Source organism: Bombus flavifrons, chromosome 15 (genome assembly GCF_040668555.2).
Source record: "Bombus flavifrons isolate JBK064 chromosome 15, iyBomFlav1_principal, whole genome shotgun sequence".
NCBI lineage: Eukaryota > Metazoa > Arthropoda > Insecta > Hymenoptera > Apidae > Bombus > Bombus flavifrons.
Window position 1 is genome coordinate 7,782,995 of NC_138456.1, and position 15,196 is coordinate 7,798,190.

Below are 15,196 nucleotides of genomic sequence, written 5' to 3' on the forward strand. Positions count from 1 at the left end.
ATCTAGTTGTTCTGGTACAACTTTGAATATATAATAAGTTCCTTTACTGTATAAAATATAATAAGTAAATTATACAGAGAATTAATAGATTGCTTTTAAAAAATTCAAAGTTATATTTATCAAATAACCAAAATATAATTTTCACTGCATGAGGTTTTTTCAAAATTTTGCAATAATTTAATATTGAACGGTAAAAATCTTGTAAATTTTTTATTTAATCCATTTTTCTCAGCCTTACAATTTTTCTTGTCTACGCTTTCTGAAAACTACATGTGTTTGCATTTACTCGTGAATTCTGCTCTTTCATTTCTAACAACGACCCTTTCTTCGTGAAATTTCCTTTGTCGGTGATATTCTTGCCGAAATACATTTCCTTTCTTTCAATTTTTTATCACATCTCGGATAATACATTTTTCGTTCTTTAATCTGCTTTCTTTCTCCAGGTGTTTCGTCACCTCGATGATAAATCTTGTGAAGTTTAAATAAATTTTATTTCGCCTATCTTTCGTGTTGATCGAGTTTTAATGCCGTCTTTCTCTCACAGCTTTTTCTCGAGTTCTTCATTTGGATAGTCACTTTGTTCCAGGCGTTTTTCTAGTTTCTCTTTTCTTCGTTCTTTGTGAGCTTCGCTGTGTGAACTTCCTTTCCATGGCTTTTCTCCCTTATTTCGTGGTTAGTCTTCCCGTGAATCTCCTCACTCGATTCATTCTGTTGACTGTCAGGAAACCTTTCTCTCTATGAGTTGTAGCATTTAGCCTCTGCAAGTCTTCTTCTATGTGAATCTCTTTCTATCGAGTCTCTGTATCTTTTACATTCAGAATCCCTTTATATTTCACATATTCAAAGTTCACCTTAAAATTTCTCTAATTTATTCAAGATTAACCAAATGATATCCAATTATATATTCTTAAATTAACAAAATTTAATTTAATTAATTTTATTAATTAATTAATAACAAATAATTAAATTACAAAATCATAATCCTTCACCCTGCTGCGTTCTTTCAACCATTACCGACCCAATTTTATTTTTCTATCATTAAAAATATCTCCAGCTTAAACGAAATATGAGAAAAATTCTTCTTGAAATGCATGCTTTCTCGCTTTAGTTTTACGTCGAACGTCTTCTTGAAACATCATAAATGCTTTTCATTTGCTGGAATGAGAGCAAGGTTGAAATATAAAACTTAGAAGACAGGGTTAAGAATCCTTCATGTTATTGAAATGAATAAAACGTCATCCAAGAATAATCTTCTCGAATGGCAAAACTTTCGACAGAGATTTTTATTCAAAGTTCCGTTTCACCTTCTCCTTATCGATCTTCCTGCACTGTTTTAAAATTCCGCGTACCAAGTCCCTCTTCTCTCTGTTTGAATTTCTCTCCATTAAAATTTCTCCCTCCCATTCTCTCTCTATCTGCCCCGCTTTCAACTTTGTGTTCATCAGCTTGTCCGTAAATCGAACTGCCTTTGAGCAAGGAGTGCAACGCGAGCAGAAACGCGCATTCACCGTGGTACCGTTAATGCGTTCACCGGACGCGACTGTCTTCGGTGACAGGCGAACTTTTTCGATTATTCCCGGTGTATTGGTTTTTCGCGCCGTATTCATGATCTTATTGCAAGAATGCAGGGGATGGTTGCGCAGCACGCGACCGCGGAAAATTTCATCGCGCGACCTCGAGTTATAATGCCGTTGATAATGAACACGTCGTCGCTGAACGAAATTTGTTTGCGGTGAACGCTGTTTCAGTTAATGTGTTTTGTTGTACGGTGTGATTAATGTTTAACGAAATTCTATGGAAGTAGTTTGCAGAATGTTGATTGCTTACCGGGCCGATTGCAATGTACGTGCATGCTCTTTATAGTTTTGTACATTTAAAGTTGCAATTTGTACATTGTACATTCGTATTAATATTTGCAGACAGCGCTATCTCTGTATTTGTTGTTGTTGATTTAAATATCGTGCTGCTTGTTCTACATAGATTGAGAACATAGATCATTCGTTGTAACTTAACGTAAACAATTTTTCCCTGACAATAAAATTAAATTTGTACAATTTAATTTTCAACAAAAGGAAGCTTTCCTCCTCGTTTGTTAAATTGCACGCGGTCTTCTTTATATTTTTTAATGATCTCTGCTGCAATTGATAAATTTTACCATTTTCTCTATGATAAATTACAAGTTGTTTTTTTATCAAAACTAATACCCTCCCCTTTTCGTAACTTGATAAATTTCTTAAAAATATTGGCTGATTGCGCAAAATAATTATACGAAATAAATCTATTTCGCAGTTCGAACTGTTTCTATGAATTTGCTCGAACGCAAATGAGTGTTCGAATATTAAACCGAAGTAAATTTTTGTTAAAAATCGCTTGTACAATTAAACGTTATCGATAGGACGAAATGGTTTACGTATTTTCAAGAAGCAATAAATGATTTATATCTTCGTAGAATAAGCAACACGATAGTTAAATTGTCCCCTCTTGTACAGAACAACGAATACAAAGATACTGCCATGTTCATACATTTTTTTTATTAAAATACATTTTTCTTAAAAATCGATCACTGAGAATATTTACGTCTCGATACATTTCCATTGAAAAAGAATCAGAGTCACATTTTCTACTTTATAATCTATCGATTAATCAATCATCCCTGTCACAAACGAGGCCATTTGTAACGAGAAAAGATCGAGACATCGAGAACTGTCTCCGTCATGGTAGAGAACGATTTTCCGTGGGTGAGGGAACCTTTTCAATTATTTCCGCGAAAATAGGCGGATCAAAGTTGCCAGCTGGCCTGGTCGGATTAATAATTCCAGAATTAATTAAAATTCGGCTAGAATGCCGTCGAAATAAGGGGCAGCGAAGCGAGAGTATCCATCCGCCGGAATCGATATTAACCAGGACGGGTATAATTGTGAATTAATCGAATCAGCCGTAAAACGCGATCCTTCAAATTCGCTGAATATCATTTCCAAATCATCGAGGAGTATATCTACACGCTCCACCGACCGATGCAACTCGAAAAATATGCCGAAAAATTGGCGGTTCTTCAGGGTTCTTTAGAATCATGAAAAATGATAAAAATTATACTTGATCACATTTTACGACTATTATTCATATTTCGTAGAAAATTGATTTACGAAATGTATTACAGCAGAATTTCATTCGTTCTTTAACTCGAATAAATTTCAATATCTATTCGGCCTTTGATACAGGAATTCATAGCTGAAGGCGAATTTAGACTTTAACACTTTGATGTGTATGCGAGTGATTCATCCACGCTGGGAGGTGCAAACTTTTCTTGCTAGAATTGCCCTTGCGGGTTTTCGATCACGTTCAGATCAGAACCCAATGTTGTTCATGGTAATAATCCTGTTCCGAAATCTTGAAACCATTTCTTTTTGTAGTGGCGGCTGTGTGAAAACTGTCCCATTGAAGATTTGTCTTTTCGTCTCCTGTTTCAATTATGAAAAGACAATAATTCGTCATGTAACATCTTCTGATGTCTTATAGCGTTTAATCTACTCTTTACAAAAACAATTTCACTTAATATATCCAGGAATGATCAATAGATTTTGGTGATATTGAAGAAATAGTGTGTTTCAGTCCATAATTATTCATAGCAGTATAGTACTCACTGAACGAATAATTTTCTCTGAACTTTCTGAAATTTTCGAGTGAGCATCATAATCGTTATGTCTATAATAGTTATAATACGATCATCGTTGAACAGAGTAAAACGATAATTTCTAAAGCAAGAGAATATACATGAGCTCATAACATCGAAAATGTATGCTTTTTCAAGTGCGTTAGAAAAATTGTTCTTGTTATAAGAAAGAAAGAAAATGAGAAGCAGCAGTTTTAGTTTTCTTTCGTTTTTCTTTCCCACTGCTTGTGTTCGTTTCACAGCCATTTTACCCTTCTCTTGTGCAAATAAAAGTATCGATTGTAAATAATAGAGAACTCGACGCGACTCGGAATTATATGAAAAATTATGGACAGCAACTTGAATATTCATCAACGTTGAACGATGAACGGTGAACGGGGACGGGTCGATCAGCGCGGAAAATTTCGCGAGATTCTCTTTCAATATGCAGAAAACATGAACGCTCGTGGAAGCTGGCGGTGACGCGTAAAATCGAATACAATTATTATGTGGGAAAGTTCTTTCCGTTCGGTGCGATAAATGATCGCTGTTTGTTTCTCTTTTACTCCCTTTTTTACTCTTGTAGTATTATTCTTTTAAATGTAGCGTTCCGTAGTTGCGCGTGCACGGGCCTCGTTTGAATTTGCAAAATTGAAAATTTTGCTCGACTCAAAGCATTTTGCGAGGTTTTTTTACGAAGGTTGTTGTGTAAAGTATCCTTTCCATTGCAATTGGTTTCATCACTGAATCGTTTAATCTTCTGTAAAGAGAACTTTGTTCGCTTCTGTGGAAAAGAGATTGCAATCAATTTCAGACTTTTACTTTGATTTGAAATGCAGAAATTAATAATCGTTTTATTTATAATAATTATTGTATAGAGTAAAATAATAATTATTAGAGAAGAAGGAAATAATAATTCCCAAATAATGTAATGATTATTAAAGGGTTGGTTTGTTGTTTTCGTGTGATAGTAGATTAATAAAGTATTACGGATTTAGTTAACAAATAACAAATCAAGAATAAGAGGGCTAAATTAAAAAAAAGAATATATATGTATGTATAATTTTGTACTAGTGGTGTCACAGAGGGTTGCTTTATAAAAAAATCTTAAAATACTTCTAATAACTTTCTGATAGGATAATAAATAACTAATTATAATAATATAGCCACTATTTGTCGCAGCCTACGATATAATATACGATAATCTAAATTGTGTTTTATTACCGCGAAGTCACGGTTTTAAACGTTCCACGCGATACTATAACAAACACGTGAAGGTTCTTTAAAAGATCTCATCCGACAGATTAAAGTAAACACGAGAACTTGGGTGGCAGGGTTTCACGATAACTAAGTGTTCAGCCTCTTCGTTAAAAACTCGATGGCAACGTGGATAAGTGAATTAGGAAAGTGCAGGGCGGACGTCCTTTTAGCGTAGCCATTTACCTTGTCCAATTTTCCCTTCTCTGTGCATGCTACATCATTGTTTCTGCGTAAAAGGTTCGCGAAGAAGGTGTCTGAATATTGTACATTTATACACTTTGTATGATTATTTTTTAATTTTATTCATATTATAATCATTAGATTTCTATTTCGTATCATCTTAAATATTCCATCTTAACTTTTCCTTTCTTTTTGTTAAAAACTTCAAACATACCTTAAGTTTACTTTCAACCACTAAACTCACCCTTCTATCTTTCCAGATTTCACGACGCTCCTACGTTCAAAAAAACCTCATTTCACCGCAAGGAATCAATGTGAGCCACTTACCAACCTCTTCCTAAATTACATGTAATCCAGTTGCCCGCATTTCCAAGGGACGGTAACAGCCCTGAGTTTCGAACACACGTTCCAGTTCCGCCGAATACTTCTTCAACAGAGCGTTACCTCTTCCCATTTAAATCTCCGTCACAGCTGTAGTGGCGCTTTACTTCACGAATCATTACGTTCCACGCCACTTAAACAGGTCAACACCATCCCCCGAAAGCAACACCTTGCCATAAAAGGCCCACCGACGCTCGCGCGCAACGCAAACTCGTTCCGATCGTGTACCAGCGGCAAACAGTTTCGACACGGCTTATTAGGCCCGCCCTGAATAATTGAGCACCGTGTTAATTAACTCGACTTCTCGCCCCTTTTCGAATTAAACATTAGAGAAAGAGAGGGAGAGAGAGAGGGGGAAAGAGAGAGAGAGGATGACGCGATGAGCGACGTTGATCTCCAACCAAAAACCATCCAACGATTAAGTTCGAAATTGCGAAGTCTCGTTTACATGAAACAAGTAAATCGACGTTGGCAGTTTGATTACTTCGGATGATTTTCAACTGCTTTTTTATCTTGTTCTTTTTTATCTATCTGTCTTTTTTTATCGGCATAAATAAATCTTTGAAATTTGTGGAGATATATAAAAGGATCGTTAACGACATGCTATTTGGCTTAAAATATTTAAAATATTAAAATTGTCCTTTCATTTTTTGTTCTTTTAGTTACATTTACTTATTTATACAGAGCCTCTTTAACTTGTTAACAAGTTAATAGTTTAATGTGCGATATTAAATAATACGATATCGTATGTACGATGTCAAATACAAAATCTCTATGCCATATTTCGCTCAGCAATTAAAAGAACATGCATTTCTAAAAAATTAATACTTTTGAATCGCGTCGTTTGTAAATATAATTAAACCACTATCTATTCTATCCTATTCTATAGTAAATAATTTATTAACAGAAATTCTTCCTATAAAATTTCACCACTCTCTATTCCTTTCTTCTCTTATCGCTCTGCACACTCATTCGGTTTTCGTCTAGTCGAAAAAAAAAGAAAGAAGAAATAAATAGAAAATGAACATACTGCCGAAACAAAAATCTCCCAGAAACTTATATCGAGACTGAACTTGTCAAACAAATCATTGCCAGGATTTCCACTGAGGCTCGTATCAACGACGCGTCCTCTCAAAGGATCAAAAACGAGGGGTGCAGTACGAGGGATCGAAACGAGTGGAAAGAACTTCGAATCTTGCCGGATCGGGGAGGAGAGTACTAGCAGAGTTTGACTTGCAGAGTGCTAATATTAAAGTTCCGCGTCGCCAAGGGTTTCCAAGGCTTTGGCCATCGGGTCCATCGAGGGGCGACAAGCGAAGAAACGTTCTCTTCCGTGCATCGGCCCACTCTCGCTGCCGATTAGATTAGAATTTGTTAGGGGTGTCGGCCGGTAACTTCGTCAGAGGAACGCTGTCAGTTTTGTTTCATCGCTGGCGGGCAAGGCAGCGTTTCGAAAGTTCCTCTCGCGCGAAATTCCTCTTCGAGACACCGGGCGAAAACTTTCCGGCTGAATACCGACTTATAGGGGACGACAAGCTCCACGGGGATGAGGCTGAATTAGCCCTGGCATCGGCCTTAATACGCCTTCGAAGCTTGTTTTCTTCGTCCTTCTTCTTCTCATTCTTTCTTGTTTTCTTTTTTTTTTTAAGGGGGCATTTGTGTCTCTGTGGTGGAGAATATGACATTCTTGGGCTTGTCTTTGCACTGAAAAATTTAGAATAAGGTTATAATTTGCCCGTTGCTTCATTTGTATTTACAATCTCAGTATAGTTTTGAAGGTACGCGATGAACGTGTTAAGGTGGATTTTGTGAGACTTTTAATAGATAAATTGGAATTTTTTGTTCTTGGAAAGTCGTGTATAATTAACGTTAGGATATACACGATAATTACAATTCTTTCCATGACATACTTTCTTCCATTCTATTCTATAGAAGATTATATAATTGAACAAGAAAAATTCTTCTGATAAAAAAGATTGTCCTCCGAAATAGCACAAAGAGTATCGAAAAACAACACTGAGCTTTCCGTACAGGAAGCAACGTCGTACATTCTGCTCAATTCAATTCTCTGTTCGGAGAATTGAATTCGCGGTACACCTTGCAGCTTCTTTGGGCCGAAAACAATGGTGAGAAGAAACTCTAACAGCCTGGAATTGGAAGAGACTCTTAGCGCTACAGAACGGTTCTTCCGACGTTTCAAGCGTTGGCGACACATCCGTGAAAATAGATTAGAACTTGTTGATGGTGTCGCGTTTGAACTTTGTTGGAAAACGTGGTAGGCCTGTTCTAATTACCACCGTACACGGAAACCGTATACAGGAGCTATTAACACGCAGGTGTGCTGCGAAAGAGATAGTAGAAACGAAAGAGGTTTAATTGCGTTCGTGTTGCTAAAACTTTTTAATTCTCTACTTTTTTTTAGAGAAACGTTGAAAATATTTGGTCACTTTATTTAGGTAATAAACGTCAGGAATCGATAAACGAACATAAATTTTTCAACAGTGTCTAGAAATTGTGCGTTGCAAATTATGTATTACTATACAAAATAATGCAGCGATCGATATAGTGACCAGAGACAGCGTAAATGTAAAGTTTAAATTACAAAATTTTAATTAAAAGCTAATAATAAAATTCATTTTATCTACTGAAAAATAAATAAAAAGCAAACTAAACATTATTATAGAATGTAAAATAAGTAATTACTATATGTATATATATTCTTTGGATAATAAGCGAACACAAGTCTAGAATAAAATTCAGAAAGTATAATATATGTTACGAATTATTGTACAAGAACGATGCGCATTAGATGTATCATAATAACTAAAAATAGGGTAAAAGATATTTAAAGTTTTTATTGCCTAATTCATTTTGTGCAATATACACGGAAAGTGTCGATATTTTTCTATTAAACTAATAATTCTGTAAAGTGAAGACTTTTGTAAATAAATTAAGGTTTCTCGAGTAAGCACTCGTAAAATTTTGGCAGTAAAGTAAAAGTTAATTGATAAACTGACGGACGTAGGAATTTGCATCTTAGAAAATGGTGTTTTCGTACGTATATAGTTTCATACATCATGAAGGCACTTCATTTGGTTGCAATTCGCTAACTTTGCGTGCAATGTGTTTCAGAAGCAGATGCTTTATGAGTTTACGACTTGTCAGAACGTTTGTAAAGAACACGAGGAATTTCCCTGCACGTCGCATCCTCGTAAACTTGGTCATGAAATTGCTACTGGGAAATAGTTAAATAAACTTTATTGATGACAGATAAATTCGTACTTATTTTAGCATTTTTATAAGTATGGATTTTATATAAATATTTCATTCATATAAACATCTTATGATTCAAACCACATAAATATTTGATACTTCTATAAATTGTTATAACATTTTTATGAATATTTAAATGAGGAAAAGAGAAATCTAAGATTTCTGACATCTTCGAAATAAATAAGTAGCTTTAATGTATTACTGTATATGAAAGAAAAATTCTCATATTCATGCAATAATATTAGATTTCTCAACGATTAAATTTCAATGAATTCAATGAATTGAATATTATCTCTGAATAAAAAATACACTAATATTGGTGAAATTGTGAAATATCCTTTATCCAATTTTTATATCTACTATATTTTATTGTATTAATGAAAGAAATATTATTTTGATTCGCTATATGTACAGCAACATGTATTTTTAGAAAATAAATAAAATATCTTGAAATAATTTAAACAATATTCTAATGTTTCAAGTTTTCCCTTATTCGAAACATTGTCCCAAAAAAATAGCCAAAGTCGGCGTTTTGACGTTTTTTTCTCTAAAAGGAATCACTTTGCCCGGGGGAATCAATTTCCCCTCACGTCCTCGCCGAGTAGACGTCAAAAGGGAATTTCGATGAGTCGAATTGACAGCTTTACGATTCTCCGTTAAAGCTTCCTATATTTTGCACGTCTTCGCTCGAGATCACGAAAAGCTTTTCTTCGTCATCATAGATACTTGTTCGAAATCGTGAAACGTTTACCCACGGACTCAAATCGAACTCTCCGATTGAAGAACAAAGATATAAATACATATATACTTAGTTTGAAGCAAACAAATAGTTTCACTGATGATCGTAGAAGAAATCTAAAATAAATCTAGTTTTTCTAAATCTAGTTTTTTTAGAATTTTGTCAGTGTTATCAATCTTTTATTCTTTAAATTTTGCCCTTTCGAGTTTTATCAGGTCTGTAAATATGAAACCGGAATTTGCCTATAGATGGCCCTAGCTGATAATGTAGTTATCACTAAACTGCGTCATTGATGCCAAAAGTCTTTGTTGGCATCTCACAAACATTTTCGACTCGGAACAATACAAGTTTCATACAACAGCATAGTTTGTAATAGCGTTGAACATGTCAAATTTTGTGCCTGGAAACTACGATTTGCGGACAGCACTGATTTTCTGTTACCATTTGAAGAAAACTGCTGCAGAATCGCATCGAATGCTTGTCGAAGCTTACGGTGAGCATGCTCTTGGTAAATCACAGTGCTTTGAGTGGTTTAAAAAATTCAGAAGTGGCAATTTTGACGCGAGGAACGAAGAACGTGGAAGACCACCGAAAAAGACCACCGAGCTGTTAAAACCTGGCGAAACCGTTAATACTGAGCGCTACCGACAACAAATGATCGATTTGAATCAAACTTCGCGTGAAAAACGACCAGAATATCAAAAAAGGCAACACAAAGTAATTTTGCTGCATGATAATGCACCGTCACATACCTGGTAATCTCGATTTTATTTCCTCTGAATTTTAGTTTTTGATTTGGTTGCAATTTTAATCTCGTTTCTAATTGTTCGTTATTCTAGCTAATTTCGTATTTCTATTATTGAATACTTTGTTAAGTGACAATACTCCTATATCTTTCAAGTAAGTTTAAACAAAGATCTAGTAAATAATTGTTGAATAATTATTGCTGGTGGATAGTTGTACAAATATTTGCTAGGGATATTTTTAACTCATATTTGACTCACCGTGTCTGCTTTTGGACGAATCGACGCGAAGAGTTCCTTCGCTTTGGATCTGATCCTTCCCATTCGTTACACGACAAGCATAGAACCCTATGTCAGAGACATCTAAGTTGACGATTTTTAAGCGGCTTCCGGCGATGTTCTTCGCAGCATGTTCATGTGTCTGAGGAATACAAATATTTCCTGTTTTTTTTCCCATTCACATTACATATATATGTATAATAAAACATATTTAATAAACAATAACATAAAACAAGGCTCGAAATAGTAGAATATTTTTTATGTTGTTTCAAGATATTTTATCTAGTATAAACATGATCTATACTTTGGTACAACATACTCCATCTACATAGGTATTTCTACATCTCATATACATACATACATATTTCTGCATTTGGCCAATGTAAAGCACAAATTTTTAACTCTCCTGTTCTCACTGTAGTCTCATGGGTACATGTTTATAATTACGAAAGTTAGAATGTTATTCTCATTAGAAGTTTCGTGTAAAATTGTAAATATTCCTAAAAAGTCCTTTTATTTTATAATGTTAGGTTATTTGTACGAATTTTTTATTTGCCGTTTATTTCGTATTTATAATAGGAGGAAAAATTAAAGGTAAATATTTGTGATTAATAAATGTTGATATTACCTGCGCAGGTATCTTCTTTATAGTGATCTTGGGCCGTTTTTCTTCGAGAGGTGCTTCGTTCTTGTACCATTTGATTCTAGTTGGCGGAGGATCGCCGACAACCTCGCATCGCATGTGCACTACACTACCGGCATCTCTCGAGATATTAGTCAAGGTGCGTATGAACTTTAACGTTCCACTCTTGGCTCCAGATACAGCTTCCATGTCAGTTCTATAAAGTAAAAGAACAATAAATTAAAACACTGTTCATATACGATCAAAATAAAATATTCTTATATCTCTGACGAGGTAAGTATCACTAATATGTTACCAAACATTATGGTATTTAAATATTTCAAAATAATAGATCGGTATTTAACTTTGTTTATTTCCTTAGATGAAAGGTCTTATAAAATGTATAACTCTATAAATACTTTTAAATAAACCGCCATTTTCTATCGTTATAAAATTGCAGAATAGTATTAGACTGAATAATAATTTATTAGATCGAGTAGCAAATTCAGTCGTGTTTTCTCAAAAGAGTACGTTGAGCGCTGTTAATTAAGTCTTTAAACAATTTTTATAGCATTCTTCGAAATGGTATAGAATATATGCAAATGATATATATATATATATATATATATATATATATATATATATATATAGTGAAAAGTGAATAAATTTATTAATCAACCCAAAGTAGTATTCTACGTAGAATATTGTAAAATATTGTATATTTATTTCGTCATGTTTGCTGCGCCAGTGAAAATGATAATAACCAAGGTTACGGCATGATATCCATTAATCATTCTTTAATATGATTTTAAAAAGTAAACTCCGGCAAGTATACGCTGATGATACATGTTTTCCGAGCACCCGTTGGAGTGCTCTCATTGAAATGTATGAGCAACATGTTGTCGCGAGAAATGGACCAAAGAACGCTCAGGACACACGGGTTAAATTTTTTATCAGTCAACAGTTTACATGCTCCGTTTAGCATGATTACAGGCGTAGAGTGAAGCGACATATCAAAAATTCAACGATTATTATACCTTGTATTTGGATTTTTACAACGTGTAAACCCCTGGCGCGGGAAAACATTTTCCACCATGACTGGATATTTGTTACGATGCCTCTTACACAAGCATATTACAAGCGTTGCCCGGAAGCATTTATTAAAATGCACAGTAAATCGTGCCGCTTAAAAATATTTCGTGTTTTAAAAGCCGCGTAATGGCATATAATATTATAGAAAAAAAGGAAAAATAAAAAATAAAATGGATACACGAAGTAGGTTGTAAAATTACTATAAAAATAAAATCGAGTTGCTGAAATTAGAATTTTCGAAAATAGATACGTAATTTGAAAGACTTCGATTTTCGACGAATTTTGTTAAAAAATGAAAACAGTAAATAGGTAAATAAGTTAAAAGATAAAAGTAAATTGCTGCAATTAGAATCTTAGGCAACAAATGATAAAAATACTTAAACTTTGAATTATTTTTATTAAAATATGAAAAATATATATATAGGTCTGTTCGTCTGTTTCAATCTAAATTATTCGTTAAAGGAAAAGATATTTTATATTTTTCTTTTTTAATAATCTTTTAATGTATTGTTCGATATTGTCAATATAACACATCAGTCTAAAAAATATTTTTATACTTCTAATATTATGTAATAGAAAATAAGTGAACTTTCGTATCGATGTATTACAACAGGCTGACAAATCAAATAAATTACACGGAAAAGATAAATACCAAAGACCTAGATTTTTGTAAAATGCATAGTACATTATGTTACTTTAAATATTTCATTCCTAAAATATCATGTGAAAAGGGAAGTAATTTAATTACCTAGATTATGAAATAAAAATAAATTTTGATACAATTAAAAGTTATCGAAATAGAGCGTACAAAGGGTGACAAGTATTCAAAGAACAAATTAACTAAATGCCAAATTTTCTCTTTCAAACTTCATCGCAGGTAAATATTGGGAAATATTCTGTAAATTCTTTATTTGAAAATGCCTTGCGTTTTAATAACGATGAATCGATAATATCCAAAGCGCGTTGCATTGTACATTGCATAGTACGTTGTATTGCAGCAGGATTTTAAAAAATCCAAGGAGATTCCAATCAAAGAAGATGCAGATGAGCAAAATAACGGGCAAAATCAAAGTTCCTATAGTATCTAGAATTTTTTGGAGATAATTTTCCTCGAGATCTAATCTTATAAAGAATGCTTCGATTAAAAACTTGCTTAAAATTTATACTTAAAATTTCCCAAACGAATCTATTCTTTGTTCATAAGGTACAAGTTCATAAATCATACTGTATTCAATTTTTATTTAAAAAAAAGTGAAGAAAAATACACAATTTTTCTCTTCTATTGGCTATCTCCGTTATATTTCACGCAGACGAAATTCAATTCGAGATCCATTGGCATAACGTGGACGGCAAATTTCTCGATGTGGCAGGGTTAAATTTAATCCGGCTCCAATAACCGAAACACAAAATCCACTTGAACCACCCACTCTCTCATACACTGCTGTCACATTAAATCATAGTTATCTAACCATGCCAATGAGACTCAATTGATTCATTGTTTGATGCTGTGAAACAAAAGAACTAAAACAAAAGTAAAGAAGGGAGAGAAACAAAGAGAATGTGCTTTCGAGTAAAAGTGCGTTTCGATTAAGCGAACGAATGCTTGTTCCCTACTTTAGTAAAATTAGTGCAGTCCACACACTTCTGTTTAAAAGCTTTAAAACACCTTCTGTCTTTTATAAAACTTCGATATTTGATGCAGATTCCCAAGCTTGAAGCGTGAATATACTTTTTAGTAAAATTCATGATACACTCGCGTCTGATACTTTCTTTATCGCATAATGTATCCTGTTAGGCGACATCTCTATATGGTTTGATAATTACATAACTTTCCGTAATTTTCAAGCAAATATAGATACCGTTCTAAGATTTTTGAGCGACAATGTACATTGTACGAACACGCGGGAAATTATAAATTGTTAAGGTTTATAATTGTTACGATGACGTGAATGCATGAATCACTATACATTTTCTATCTATTTACATATACATATTATAGTACATATTTAATAATTATAATTATATGATTATATGAGAAATCCAGATGAAACAACTTTTTTAGAAATTTTTCAACGTAGTTATAGCATCACACCACTATTTTAATGCACCGTGAAACAGTTAAAGTGTAAACGACGAATTGGCGATTGTTCGTTTATTTGCTAATCGTACGTACGAATTCTCTTAGAATGCACTAAAAATACTCCAAAAATGTTTGTTCGATTCTTATAAATACATTTGCGAGCAATTTTCTCGCTGGGCGTTTACATTAAACGAGCACGAACGAATGCTGTTGCTTTCATTTTATGTTCCTGCTCGTTTAAACGCACCTTGATAGACACAGAGAGCACTAACACGAAACGGACCAGTGTCCCTGACGGATTTTTATGCAACGGCGATCCCACGTCAGATGCCCTCAGGGCGGTCAGCGTTTCCACCCACATGCAGATCGATCTCTGCAGCCACTTCGTGTAACCTCTCCGCTAACAATGTAACTTGAAGGGGATCGTTAAAAGCAGCCAAGTTTTCGGCCTTTGAATCGCTCAGCTTGAAAGTTTCGCCCGATTGGCGAAGGAATTTTGATTATGTCGATAATGTGAAGGAGAAGCGGAAAGGGAGCTATGTTTCTTTCTCGCAGAAATTCGTGTTTGTAAAGGCTACACGCTTTCTGTTGCTTCGTATTCTGTCTTTTGCATTTTATCCTATTCAAAATATATTGTTATAAAAATATACTCTTATTATACATCCAAGAAACAATTCCGCTAGAAAGAAAATTTTTGATCGATTAAGTCGAAAGAGACTGTACGTTAAGAGACTACTAAAGAAAGAGAATACGAACCGGAAAACATTGTAAGAGGATCTGTAAGGGAATAATATTTCCGCATGTGTCTCTTGTCTCGATCAAGCGGGCAAAGACGATGAAATCTTGGCTAGTCCATTTCCAGAAACACTCGAGTAAATAGCGCGACCCCGGTGATCGT

The 15,196-nt window shown here is 34.1% G+C and overlaps 2 protein-coding genes across 3 annotated transcripts in view; one reads left to right on the plus strand and one right to left on the minus strand.

Moving 5' to 3' along the window:
* Positions 1–15,196, plus strand: part of LOC138187771 (uncharacterized) — a 266,905-nt gene that overhangs the window by 63,097 nt on the left and 188,612 nt on the right. The window lies entirely within an intron of this gene.
* The window catches only part of Ror (tyrosine-protein kinase transmembrane receptor Ror), a 349,227-nt gene that overhangs the window by 36,718 nt on the left and 297,313 nt on the right, over positions 1–15,196 (minus strand). For both annotated transcript variants that reach the window (XM_069128315.1, XM_069128316.1), the window contains exons 3-4: positions 11,133–11,343; positions 10,487–10,646 (exon numbers count right to left, since the gene is read on the minus strand). In XM_069128315.1, coding sequence (XP_068984416.1) covers positions 10,487–10,646; positions 11,133–11,343 — 371 coding nt within the window. The remainder of the gene's footprint in view (positions 1–10,486; positions 10,647–11,132; positions 11,344–15,196) is intronic.